The sequence below is a fragment of the Eulemur rufifrons genome, chromosome 28, assembly GCF_041146395.1.
Source record: "Eulemur rufifrons isolate Redbay chromosome 28, OSU_ERuf_1, whole genome shotgun sequence".
Taxonomy (NCBI): domain Eukaryota; kingdom Metazoa; phylum Chordata; class Mammalia; order Primates; family Lemuridae; genus Eulemur; species Eulemur rufifrons.
Genome location: NC_091010.1, coordinates 12,407,429 through 12,421,477, shown reverse-complemented (window position 1 = coordinate 12,421,477; position 14,049 = coordinate 12,407,429). Strand labels below are relative to the sequence as shown.

Here is a 14,049-nt window from a genome sequence, read left to right as displayed (position 1 = left end):
CTTTAGTCACGATAAGCTGCGTGTGGTTTCAGTGGCAGCGAACATGTCCTGGTGTTGGTGTGGATCTACTGCAGCCCACGGGAGGGGTGGGCCCCTCTGGTTCCCAGGGACTGTGGGAGACAAGGCTGGTGAGAGCTCCCAGGCTTGAGAGGGGAGGGGGCTCAGCAGGGCGCCCTCAGCCCCCTGCCCCCTGCTGCTTCTTGATGCCCACTGAGCTGGCAAGGAGAGGCGCGAGGATCTCAGCCAGGTTGTGCCAGACGCCGTGCTTTGCACACATTTTCTCCTTCAGTCTTCGCAGGCTCCGTGATGTGGAGCTAATTAACTCAGGCTGAAGCTGGGAGGTGGGCATGTGTCCAAGGTGGCACAGGTGGCAAAGCCAGAACTCAGGCTGCATTTGGCCTCCAGTGCTCATGCTTGCTGCCCTGCGACTCTCTGCCACGTGTCTGATATGGCTCTCCTTGACCTTTGACTTCCCTTTTGGGTCAGGCTAAGGTGAGCCCTGGAGCAGGTTGCAAGGGGAAGAGTAAGCTGCAGGAGGGTGGGGTAAAAGCTGTCACTCTTCACTCTTGTGGCTAGCACAGTGCCTGGAACACAGCAGGGCCTCTAAACATGCTGACTGCAGGCCTCAGGGATTTTTGCCTGTCAGCAAAGGGTGTGGGAAGCAGGACCCTGCTCCGAGGCTCTAGGACTGCCAGCCACTCTGTCCTCATTACAGCCTTTGGGACTCTGTTCTTTACCCCAGCCATATTTTTCCGACCTCCGTTGGTTTTTCCTCCTGTCCTGCAGGGCCACATCACCGGCCTCACTGGCGTGATGGAGTTTCGGGAGGACAGCTCGAATCCCTACGTCCAGTTTGAAATCCTTGGCACGACCTATAGCGAGACCTTTGGCAAAGACATGCGCAAGGTAAGCCTCAGGGTCCCCACCTCCCAATCCGGAAATCCCCAATCCCGGTCTCTGTCGGTGTTGGTGCTGCCGTTGGCTGGTGTTTATCGGGCATGCTAGGGAGGGGGCACAGAGAGGTTTCCAAACAGAAATCGCCACTAATGTAGTCTCTTTGTGTACAACAGGAGCCCCTGGCCACAACTGGGTCCCACTGCTTGTACCAGGGGGGCCACTTGGAGGCTAGGAGGGGCAGCGTGTTTTCCCAGAGCAATAAAATCAGCCCAACTGAGGGGACAGGTGTTAATTGTGGCTGATGCAGGACAGAGAGATTGCAGCCAGGGTGTCCACCAGATCCAAGAATGAAACAAGACCCCGAACAGAAAAATGAGCCACAAGGAGGGTGGGAAGTGGGGACGCCGGAGCCCAGTGGAGAGAGAAGAGAGAGGCACATGACACGATTAACTCAGGCTGAGGTTTGGCTTTGTATTTAATGCTGGTGCAGGTGGCAGACCTGGGTGTCTTTCCAGTGATACTTTGCCTCTTCTTCCTCCTCTTTTGCAGGGTGGAGAACAGTTTTGCAGGATTAAAGATAGCAGGGAAGTAGCTTTTTATCCAGAGTGGGGACCCCCAAAGTTAAGGTGACTTGTGAAGCCAAGAGGTCACTATGGCAAGCAAGGGGTCAGTTATCCAAGTGAGGGACTCAGACGGGGTCACTGTGTGTGCTAGGGAGATGGTGAGGTCTGGGCGGTCAGTGGCTGGCTGCCAAGGGCTGTGCCAACCTGGCTGGCTTGGGTGCACTACCAGAAATGGCCTGCACAGGAGGCCCACGTGCTCATGGTGTCAGGGCCACAGGGCTTAGGTGTCTCAGGAAAGAATGAGCGCGTTAGTTGGTCAGCGTCTGCTCAGGCATGGGCTGGTGTAATCTCACACACACTCTTCTTTACACTTGGGAGGAAGCTGTCCCTACTAATGACAGTGCCTGGGAGATGAAGGAAAGTCCTTGCAAGTACCCTCCTCAGAGAGCCTCTACCCTGGTCTCCAGCATGGCTAGGGGTGATAGAGGCGTAGCAGGGGTTAAGTGACGTTGGGTACTGAGAGTCTGGCTGGGGGCTTCTTTGCAGGGCCGGGGTAGGAGGACAGATGTGTGGAGGGTGGAGTGGGGGAGGCTGGGGAGCAAGGAGGGGGTGGCACAGGGCTCACCAGTGACAGACTAGGAGGAGGACTACTCCTCAGGGAGACACCAGGTGGTCTGGGCCTGCGCGTGATGGGGAGGGCGGGAACTCCCAGCTAGTCCTGTGATGGAGATGGAAGATAGAGGCATGGGCTGCTCATATAAATAATAAGAGGTTCAGTAATCGTTCGTGACACAATGGTTGACACATGTGGTTTGATGACATGTTGGAGCTCAGAAGTTGGTCGGTGGCCTCCTAGAGGGGGTCAGCCTGTGACTATCCTATGACCCCCTGGAGAGCAGGGTGTGGCCTGTGTTGTCAAGGGCATCAGGGCTGGCCTCTGTTGTCTGCTAGGCAGGCCCAAAGCTGGGAGGCTTGGTGGGGGGCTGGGGCTGGGGGCTCAGCATTGGTCTGGGTCATGACCGCAAGAGAAGTTGGCTTGCGCTGGGACTCCCACCTGGCAAGGGGAGCTCCTTCAGTCCCATTGACTTGAAGGGGCCTGCGGAGTGTAGCTGCCTGCAGAAGCGACATTCCCATCTGCCAGGGTCCTGGGGTACTCGCCTTCGTCCCCAGTGTTCCTCTGAGGTGAGTGACAATCAGGTCCAGCCTGCTGGCTCCTTCGCTACCTCCCACCCGCCTTCTTTCTGCTCAGCTCTAACCCCAAAGTCCACGCTGTGGGCGGGACTGTTGGTCGTGGGGGTCAGTCTTAGGCGACTGACTCTGGAGCCCTCTGCAGGGTGCCTGGCTGGCCACTCCAGGTGCCCGAGAGAGGAGGAGGCACTGTGTCCTGCACTTCCTGTTTCAGGTGTCTGGGCCTTCCGTGTTGCCAAGGCAACGCTACTCAAAAACCCTGAAGCCAGTGGGAGCTGGAATCTCTGAGTATAAGGAGCTTCCGAGCAGGAGGCCTGAACATAATTGAGTTGGAAGGGAAACTGATTTTCAAGTGGGCTTTATTTTAAAATGTATCCTTTTGTCATTTGAAAATCTTCCCCTAATAACTGCATATCCCAGTTGTTATCTGTCTGCCTAGCAGCTTATCGCTGTTAAAGAGAAGTTATCTGGAAAGCAGGGAATGGGATTTACCTTAGCAAATGTTTGTTATTCAGATCCAGGGTGCATTAAAGCAAGGTCTGGAAGGTTTCAGATGAAGCAAGGCGAGGGGATTAGGACGGTGCGGTGCGCAGGGAAGGGCGGCATTTGAAGGCAGGGCTGAGCCGTGGCTCCTTGTGGAAGATGGGGCTGTGAGGGGTGGGGCTGGGAAATCGGGGTGACTTAAAAATAAAGGATATTCACATAGAGGGGAAATGACTGAGGTTGAGTGGCAGATTTGAGGGTAGGGTCCTGAGCCACACAAGGGCAGATTAGCCTTCTGAGGACCCCTGAGATGGCAGCTCTCTTGGCCACGCACAGGGCACAGCTGCGAGAGGGGCCAGCAGGGCAGACCCTGCATGCTTTACTCTGGGCAGGGCCGGGCGTTCCTGCAAAGATTATATATATATCATATACATTTAATATACATTGCAAAACAATGTGGGAAACAGAGCCAAAGACCCAGTAGTTTCTTTAAGATTTAAACAAATAGAACTCATTTAAATTAGGGAGCAAATAGATATTTTCTTACACTATATACCCTGGGGGAAATCTCAGGGAGGGTGAGTCACCCAGATGTTTTAGATTAAGTGGCATCAAGAGACTGTGGATTACTCAGCCTCTTCATCAGAGGGAAGGAGTGGGTGATCGTCTTGCACTGCAGGGTGCTGGGCAAGTACTAATTCAATTATCTCATCCAGGAAGTGTGTTTTCATTGAGGGAGTGCCGGATGGCAAAATCAAAGGTCCATGTCACCGGCTTGCTGTGTAACTCAAAGCAAATTATTAATTGACTGTGTTGTACTTGGAGCTGTCTGGCATGGGTCTGCCACCAGGGGCAGGGGTTGCTGGAAAGTCACTTCCAGCTCGCAGAGGAGTTGGCCTGACATTTGTCTTGGGGGTGTGGGGGGCTGTCCCTGCTTCTTCCTATTGGAGGCATGCTTTTTCAGGACTCAGAGCTGTAACAGGTGCTCCACAAATTTCTACTTGGCTTTGTTTCTCTTTGCTCAGACAGAACTCTCCAAAGGAGGGTCCCATGAGCTTGTCCATGCAAATGTAGTTAGCTCATGACATGAGCTCTGACAGATCTACTGGAGGCCACCTGTAGTAAAGTTTCCAAAGGTGGGGTGTGGGGAAAGCTGTCTGATGTAGGACAAGAGGGGGTGAAGCAGGAACTATCGGGCATTTACTATGGACAAAGTAATATGCATTTATACGTATGTTGTGCCGTTGACTGGGGGCCTTCGTGTCGCTCCTAGACCTAACTCTCCTGAGTGTTTGCAGTTTCCTCAGGTGGACGGCACAGGTAACCTGAGCCTACCTGTTGACTAGAGGGGTCAGTCAGGGTAATGGCCCAGTGCAGGACTTGGCAGTGAGAGCTCTCCCATGTGGCACGGGGCAGCAGCTTCGGCACAGGGGGCCGTACACCTTTTCTGAGCATGTCTACCCCCGGCCCCGTGGAGCAGAGAGGCAGCGCAGGCCTAGCGCACAGCCATCTGCCTCGCAGTGCTCTGGGCTGCTGCTCCTCCCACCGTGTGCCAAGCCTGAGGCCAGAGATGGCAGCCCCCTGTGCAGCCCTGAGCAGGCGCAGCTGGGACCACGAAGCTCTGGGCGCTGGGACAGTGCCCAGCTCCCCTTCTGTGCCTGCAAGCAGATGTCCACTCCTCACAGAGACCAGGGGCTGAGAGGGATCTGTGGAGCTTCACTTCTGATGTGGCTGTATGTTCAGGGCTCTTCCAGTGTTGGTGTGATGAACAGAAGGAGGCAAACACGACTGTCTTTTTGTTTCCCCACAAGCATGACTTGCCTGGATGGTAGCACCAGTTACGGCCCTGAGGAAGCATTTTCCAAGACCTCACCGCTGAGGCTGCCTGTCCTTCTCCATCCTGGTGGTGTGGGGACCCTATTCCCTCCCACTAACCCTGGGTCCCTGGTGCAGCAAAACCCTGGGGAAATTGCCAACTCTGCCTGTAGGCCATTGGACTCTCATTTTCCATGGGTGGCATCGCCTGATTCACTGGCTCGGTGGAGGCAGCGGTCTCCTTGGGCAGGAGGGTGGGGAGTGGGTGGGTACACCCGGAAAGGCTGTGGGTTTGCTTTCTGCCTTGCATCCCAGGATGGCGGAGACCCTGATGCTGTATAGGAGAACACAGCTGTTTTCTGCCCCTTTCTATAGAGAAGAATCAAGTTAGGAAGTATTTAGTCCTTTGAGGTTCAAGCTTTTCTCTGTCCTGGGTCTGGTCAAGCAGAAACTTGCCGGGAGCCAAATATATGAAGCAGTTGTGGAAGCACAAATGTGGCTGCAATAAGCAGGGGGCTGGGTGGGAAGCACTGGGGCTCACCTCACAGCCTCTGAATCGCTGTGGTTTTCGGCTCAGCTCCATTTGGGCCCGGAGATTGCAGAGACTTGAGTATGTAGCCCCAAGAAGACAGATTTCTTGGGGGGGGGGGCCTGGGGGGCGGAGTTTGCAGAGGACCCAGAACATCTTTTCTGAATTTGAGGTGGTGCAGTTCCTCCCCTTCAGCTCACTTTCTACTCTACCCCCCCGACTCCTCCTTGTCCCCCAGAGCCAGCATCAGCTGTCACAGTCCCTTCCCCTTGGAGCCTGCTGACTTAAAGTTTCACTACTGCCCTTGGTTTGGCCTCCCCGTTCCAGCAATTTCCCCGGGAAATGGAAGAGCCTCATTCCCCTTTACTTGTTTAAGATGCTTCTTCTATCTTCTCTGTCAATTTTGATTCTTCATAAAAGCTGGCTTTGGATGGGAATCAAATGCCCCCCTTGATGTCACGTCCCTGGGAGAGCCTTGTGGTTGCTGATAATTCACAGAGTAATAATTGCTCATCACGCCGCGATTGCCACGCGGTAGGACCCCAGGCCTCCCGAGCTTGAAAGCACATCATTAACATTCCCGCCCAGACCCGCTACGCTATGTTACAAATTGTCCCACCTTCTCCGGGTTCAGAAGTTGCAAGAGGTGAGGCCACGTTGCAAAGGCGGACTCTGGTAATGAAGCAGACGCTGCCTTTACCTGGTGGCTGTGGCAGCTGGTGGCAGCAGCCTGGCAGTGGGCGAGTCGTGGGGAGGGGGCTGTGGGTGGAGGGGGGCTGGGAGGACCCAGCCTGAGAACTGCGAGGTGTCTCAATTAAGCTGCCCGCGGAGAGACTCTGGCTGTGCACGCTGGGTCGCACTAGAGAAAAAAACTTAAGTCCCTTCGTGGATTAACATTCTTCCAGCGTATATCCCGAGTAAAATGTCAACTGTTCTGAGCCCTTGTGCAGAACTGTTTTTGACAGAGCTGAGAACCAAAACAAACACTGCTGCTTCATCTGAGTAAAGGAATAAGGAAAAGATGCAATTAAGTATTTCATTTTAAGTGGCATTTCATCAATACGTGCTCATTTAGGGTAGAATGTTTAGAAAATATAGATAAATGAAAAGAAGAATATAAAAGTCAGCTATAATCTTTAAACCAAGAAATAAATACTGTTAGCATTTCTGGTGCATTTTTCTTTATATTTTTCCTCCCTCCATACATAGAGATAGAGGTAGTGATATGTACACTTATCAAATTGCTATTTATGGTAGATATAGTTTATATCCTGACTTTCCCACTAAATGCTATATTGAGAGTATTTTCTCATTTCTATAACTATTCTTTACAACTAATTTTTTTTTAATGAAAGCACATTACTCAACTTACAGGCAGCCATCATTTATTTTATCTTCCTATATGATAAGTATTTGGACATTTTACCATATCATTATAGAATAGTGTAATCATGAACATCTAAAATACAGATAATTTTAATTATATCTATACTTATTCTCTTATTATATTTTTTAGAAGTAGAGTTACCAGACCAAGAATAATAATTCTTTTAGGCTCTTGATGTACTTGATACATATTTTCAAATTGATTATAGAAAGGCTTAATAGTTTTCACATCCAGAAGTCCTATGTCTTTGTTACATCCTATGCTGAAGAAACTGATTGATATATGTTCAACATTTTTGCTAATTTGGTGGAAGTAGGAAAAAAACAATGTGCTAAAGTTTGAATTTCTTGAGAGATTATACACTTAAAAATATAATTATTGATCATTTGCATTTTGCATGTTGTAAATTATACCTCAAGTCCTTTGCATGTTTATATAGGAGGTGAAATTTTTCTTGTACACTCATATAACCTCTCTTTCAGAAGGGAATCAATAGTTATTTGTATCAAATATTTTGTTGCAATAAATTGTCTTTGAATTAAAAAATATTTTTACATAGAGGCATTTAAAAATTTATGTGGTCAAATGATTAGATTATTCATTTGCAATATTTTTCTGTTTGTATTTCTTAGAAAGTCATAACCAGTTCACAAAGTGAATACTATTTACTCATACCTTCTTCTAGTTATTTTTATGGTTTGATTTTTTTTTTTCCAACAAAATCTGGGATGGATTTGGAGTAAACTGTGACATGGCCTAGCTTTTACATTTTTTCACTAAATGGTTACCATTACCACTTATATAGTAAACCTTCCTTACCTCATTGCCTTAAATGTCACACTTTCTTATATATATTATACTAAAATTTGCATATCATATTGGTTTTTTAAAATTGTTAGTCTTTTTTCTCTCCTTTTTTTATGCCAGCTTAAATTTAATTCATTTTTGTACATTATTAGAATGTGCTTGTCTGCAGGTAACAATGTCCACCTCAAAGGGATTAAACAATGAGGAAGACTTACTCTCTCACATTAAAGAGGCCTGGAGCAAGGGTGGCTTCAGGGTTGGCCAATTCAGCCATTCATTGCCAAGATCAAAGGCTCAGGGCTTTTTCATCTTTCTACTTGGCTATTCTCAGGGCATAGTCTTAATTTCCTCTTAGTTTCAGAATGACTATGACAATCCCAGCTGTCATACCCAGAAAGATAGCTGTAAATGGAAGAAGAAAGTTATTCTTTTCTGTGTATCTTCTTTCCATCAGGAGGGGCCCTTTCCTAGAAGTGGTTCTGGCTTCCCTTTTCTCTGTCATGCACGCTGGCTTTTATGTTACTGCAGTTGAGGTTTTCCTCCTTGGTCAATGTCACAGTGACACAATTTCTCTCCTCGATGCTTGTGTTCAGCTCTTGTTAGGCTTGTGCTCTTTGCATAACCTGGCTAAGGAAATGCTCATTCTTTTGCACTTGTATGGACAGAACTCTTGAAAGTTGGAAAGAATTTGCAGAATTATCTGGGCTGGTTGCGGGTTTTGGAGCTATTACTTTGATATCTTGGAAACTTTCTTTCTTGGTTTCTGCATTTCACTGCATCATTTTTAGTAATCAGCTTCACTGAAAATCTTGCCTTTCGCTGGCATTTTCAAAGTCATTACTAACAAACAGGTCTGCATAGTATTTGAAAATGATTTCTAAAATATCTAGCTGTTAAAATATCTCCCTTTTCATCCTACTATTATGTATTTGTGTTGTCTCCCTTTATTTCTTTATTAGACTTGACAGAAGTTTTTTAAATTGATTTTTCTCAAATAACTAGGTCTAATTTGTTTAATTAACGTTTTTGTATTTTATGTTACTCTAATTAATTGATTTATGTTTTCCTGTCTGCCTGCTACCTAGCATTTGTTTCATTGTTATTTTTTAAAACTTCTAATATGAGGTGTTAGTGAATTTAGTTTTATTCTTTCTGGATTTGGCATGCTCTATATTTTATTCTGAATATAGTTGGGACTGAATTCTTAGTGGTTTTCCTAATGTAAAGTGAAGTGTAACAGTTTCACAGAAAAAAATGCCTAAATCTTAAGTGAATCATAGTGGGTTTTCAAAAGTAAACACACCCATGCAATCAACACTTGCATCAAGAGACATCACCAGCACCCCCAGAGGTCTCTCTTGTGACCCCTTCTGATCGCTGCACTCACCGAGCGGAACAAGTTTTGATGTCTAATGCCCTTGATTAATTTTTCCTGTTTTTAACTTGATATCAATGATATCAGATACTCTGTACTCTATTGCTCAACATTGTGGTCTAAGATTCATTATTATTGTTTTATAGAGTTTTAGATCACTTATTCTTGTTGTGTTTTAAATATGAGGTTTTATTATTATTCAGGTATGGAGAAGCCAACGAATCAGAAGACAATTGTCATTGAAAAGATAGTTTGTCACTCACAGTCTCCACGAGGAGGGGGCACACCACACCACACAGGGCCACACGGGGACATACCAGGGTCAGGCAGGAGGCAGAGGAAAAGATGGGCAAGTTTTATACGGATTTTTCAAGACTGACTTCTTGGCTCTTTGCATTTCCTTATAGATTTTAAAATTAGATTTTCATTTTTCACAAAAAAAATGGGATTTTGACTGACTTTACATCAATTTAGAGAGCATTAACATCTTACCAATATTAATCTAATTCATGAATATAGTATACCCCTCAATTAATTTATGTCTTCTTCAATTTCTCTCAGGAAAGTTTTATAGCTTCTACTGTGAAGATTTGAATAACTTTTGATTTATTCCTAGATATTGATATTTATGATTATATTGTGTAGAGTACATTTCAAATTGATTTTTCTACTTGTTTATTGTGTGTCTATAGAAATATAATTCATTTTATATATTGAACGTATTTCTAGTGAACCAACTATATTTGCTGATTTATTCTACTAGTTTACCTGTAGATTCTTTTTGATTTTCTATATACATAATCATGTTATCTATGAATAATAAGAGTTTTATATTTTCTTTTCTAATTATTATTCCTTTTATTTTTTTCCTGTGTCTCATTGTACTGGTTAGAATCTTTAGTTCAAATTAAATAGATCTAGTGATATTGGGCATCTTTATCTTGTTATTAGTACAAGGTAGCTTTTAATAATTCATTCTTTAATATTATATTTACTACATAATTTTGGTTGGTGTTCTTTTTTCAGATTAAGAAAATTCCCTTGAATTTCTAGTTTGCTAATATTTTTGTCAAGAATGAGTATTGTATTTAGTCAAAGGATATTTAGCATCTATCCAGATAATTATGTAATTTTTATTTTTCTTCTTAATTTGATAAATTATGCTGATTGATTTTTTCTTTTTGATGCTGCTCATTTGTTTCTTTGTATCAACACCATGTCCTACTGTTTTGATTAATATTTTATAATATATTCTAATATTTGCTAGGGTTACCTTCTGATTTCTCTTCCTTTTCAGAATGTTTTTAATTAGGTTTTTACTTTGAGATTACCATAGATTCACATGCAGATGTAATAGATAATACAGAGAGATTCTACCCTTTACTCGGTTTCTCCCAATGGTAAATCTTGTAATACTGTTGTACAATAACACAAGGATACCAACATTGATGCAACCCATGGATCTGATTCGGATCCACATCTCCCTGGTTGTATTTGTACCCGTGTGTCTGTGTGCATTTAGTTCTGTTCAGTGTTACCATGTGTCAGTTGGCATATCCACCACCACAGTCAAGACACAGAATAGTTTTGTTTCCAAAAAGATTTCCCATTTGCTCTTTTATAGCCACATGTACCTCCCTCATGTCTCCCTGCCCTTCATATTCCTAATTCCTGGTAGCAATTAATCTATTCTTTCCCTATTAAAATGTTATATAAATGGAATCAAATAGTAATATAATTTTATCAGGTTTTTTCACTCAGCATAATTTCCTAGAGATCCATGTAGGTTGTTGCATGTATCAATAATTTCTTCCTTTTATTGCTAAGTGACACGTTAGAGAATGGATGTCCCACTGTTTAACCATTCACCCAATGAAGCACATCTGAATTGTTTGCAGTTTTGGGCTATTATGAATAAAGCTGCTATAAGCATTTGTCTACAGGTTTTCTGGGATAAATGCCCAGGAGTACAATTGCTGGGTCATATGGTAATTGCATGTTTAGTGTTATTTAAAACAAACAAATAAACAAACAAACAACTGCCCAACTGTTTGCCTGAGTAGTATACCATTTTGTACTTCTGCCATGAAATTCATAAGAGAAAGTTCCTTCACATCTTCACCAGTATTTTTGTCTTATCATTATTTTTGATTTAATAATTGTGTAGAGATATCTTATTGTGGTTTTAATTTGTGCTTCCTAATGGCCGATGCTGTTGAACATATTTCATGTGCTTATTTGCCTGTTTGCTAGCTGAGTATCCTCTTCAATGAAATGTCTGTCCACGTCTTTTGCCTGTTTTTCTAGTTGGATTACTTATTTTGTACTGTTGAGTTTTGAGGGTCCTATATGTATATATATTCCAGATATGAGTCCTTTATTGAATATGTGGCTTGCAAATATTTCATTGCACTCTCTAGTTGTCTTTTCATTCTCTGTTAAGGATCTTTTAAAAAGCTAATGTTTTAAATTTTGATGAAGTTAGCTTATCATTTTTTCTTTTTATAGATCATGCGTTTGATGTCCAGTCTACAAATTCTTTGCCTCTCCCTACATTCCAAAGATTTTCTCCTATGTTTCTTCTAAAAGTTTATATGTTTACATTTTACATTTAGGTCCATGATTCATTTTGAATTATTTTATAAATTGTGAAGTTCAGGTTGAAGTTCATTTTTTAGCCTATGGGTGTCCTATTGCATTATCACCATTTGCTTAGAAGGCTATCCATTCTCCACTGAATTGCTTTTGGACCTTTGCTGTAAATCATTTGAACATATTTGTGTGAGTCTATACCTGGGTTCTCTAGTCTGTTCCACTGATCAATGTGCCTGCTCTCTGCCAATACCACAGTCTCTTGATTACTGTAACTTTTTATACATTGTTGGATTGTATTTGCTAATACATTATTGAAGACATTTGTATTCAACTCTCATGAGAATACTGAGATGTTTTCCTTTATTGTACTATCTTTGCCTACTTTAGGCATCAGGAAAGTACTAGCTTCATAAAATATGTAGGAAAACACTTCTTTGTCTTCCATCTTAGGGAAGAGATTATGTAGAATTGGTTTTAATTCTTTAGATGTTTGATAGAATTCTCTGGTGAAATCCTTATGGCCTGGGGATTTCTTTTCTAGGAGCTTTTTAATTACAAATCCAATTTCTTTAATGGTTATTGGACTATTCAGATTATCTATTTCATGATGGTTATATTTTAGTAGTTTGTGAGTTTCAAGGAATTGGTCCATTTTTTCTAACTTGTCTAGTTTATGAGTGTAAAGTTGTTTATATTATTCCCTTTTATCCTTTAAATTGGTACAGTATCTATAATAATATTTCCTGTGTTATTTCTGACTTTGGTGTTCTGTCTCCCCTTTTTCATTATTTTTGTTAGTTTTAATAGAAGTTTATCAATTTTATTGATTTTTTAAAGAATCAACTTTTTGTTTCATTCATTTTCTTTATTATTTTTTTTCTATTTTCAATCTTAATAATTTCTGTTGTTATCTTTGTTATTTCTTTATTTCTTCTAGGTTTGGATTTATTTTGCTCTTCATTTTTATAATTTCTTGAGGCAGAACCTTAGATTATTTGAGAAGTTTACCCTTTTCTAATGTGAGCTTTTTGTGCTATAAATTTTCCTATTGGAAACTGTTTTGGCTGTATTCCACATATTTTTATATGTTATCTTTCATTTTCATTCAGTTCTATGTATTTTCTAAAAATTTCTTTTGAGATTTACTGTTTGATCAATGGATTAGTTAAAAGTGTGTTGTTAATTTCCACAAGCCTAGAGATTTTCCTCTTGTTTTTCTATTATTAAATTCTAGTCTGATTCCATTATGATCAGAGCAAAGACTCTGTAAGACATCAATTTTTAAAAATTTATTGGGGCTTTTCTTTTTATGTTTATGATCTACCATGGTGAATGTTCAGTGGGCACTTGAAAAATATGTGTTTTCTGCTGCTATTTGGTGGAATGTTCTACATGGGTTAGTTAGATATTATTGGTTGATTGTGTTGTTCAGCGTTGCAATATCCTTGTTGATCTTCTATTAGTTCTCTCAGATGCTGCGATGAGATTGTTGATTTCCCGTACTATAATTGTAGATTTCTCTGCTTTATCAATTTTTGCTTCATGCATTTTGAGGATCTGTTGTTTGGAGTATATACATTTAGAATCACTGTATCTTCCTAGTGGATTGCTCCCTTTAACGTTATTTAATGTCTTTCTTTATCTCTGGTGATTAGATTTATCTAATATTAATATAGTTACTCCTGCTTTTCAAACATTAATGTTTGTGTGCAATATCTTTATATTCTTTGACTTTAAACCCATGTCATTGCCTTTGAAGTAAGTTTCTTGCAGGCAGCCTATACCTGGATCATTTTTAATCCCCTCTTTTAATCTCTCCATTTTACATTATTTACATTATTAAAACTTATGTTATTAAATTTTAATTTAATAATGGTATATTTACATTATTAAAATTTAAAGTAATTATTTTGTTTTAGCACTCAGGTAAGTGCTAAGTCATAATTGCATTGTTTGTTTCCTCTGTTTTTCATTTCTAGGTTTCTCTTTTTTTACCTTCCTGTAGGTTACTTGAATATTTTAAGGATTCAATCTTGATTTATTTCTAGTGTTCTCTAGTGTATATCATTGTATAGTTTTCTTGGTAGTTGCTCTGGGTATTATAATATATACATTTGTGACTTATTCATAGTCTTATTCATGATCTATTCATACCAATAGATCATAGTCTATTGGTATCAACATTTTACCACTTTGAGTAAAGTACAGAAATCTTACTTTCATTAGATCTCTTTACCTTCCCCACTTTTAAATGTCATTTTCTTCAGTATCAGATAGTGTTTTTGTTTCAGGAATAACTTCCCCTAAATTGAGGTGGAGTCGAGAGACCAAAGAATGACTCAGACAACTCCAGCTTGGCAAGTTAGATGAGTTTATTAGAGGTTACTTACAAGGGCATTTGCTCCTGGGA

The 14,049-nt window shown here is 42.0% G+C and overlaps 1 protein-coding gene across 2 annotated transcripts in view; it reads left to right on the top strand.

Moving 5' to 3' along the window:
* GRID1 (glutamate ionotropic receptor delta type subunit 1) overlaps positions 1-14,049 on the top strand; it is a 680,971-nt gene that overhangs the window by 472,970 nt on the left and 193,952 nt on the right. For both annotated transcript variants that reach the window (XM_069460227.1, XM_069460228.1), the window contains exon 8: positions 787-906. In XM_069460227.1, coding sequence (XP_069316328.1) covers positions 787-906 — 120 coding nt within the window. The remainder of the gene's footprint in view (positions 1-786; positions 907-14,049) is intronic.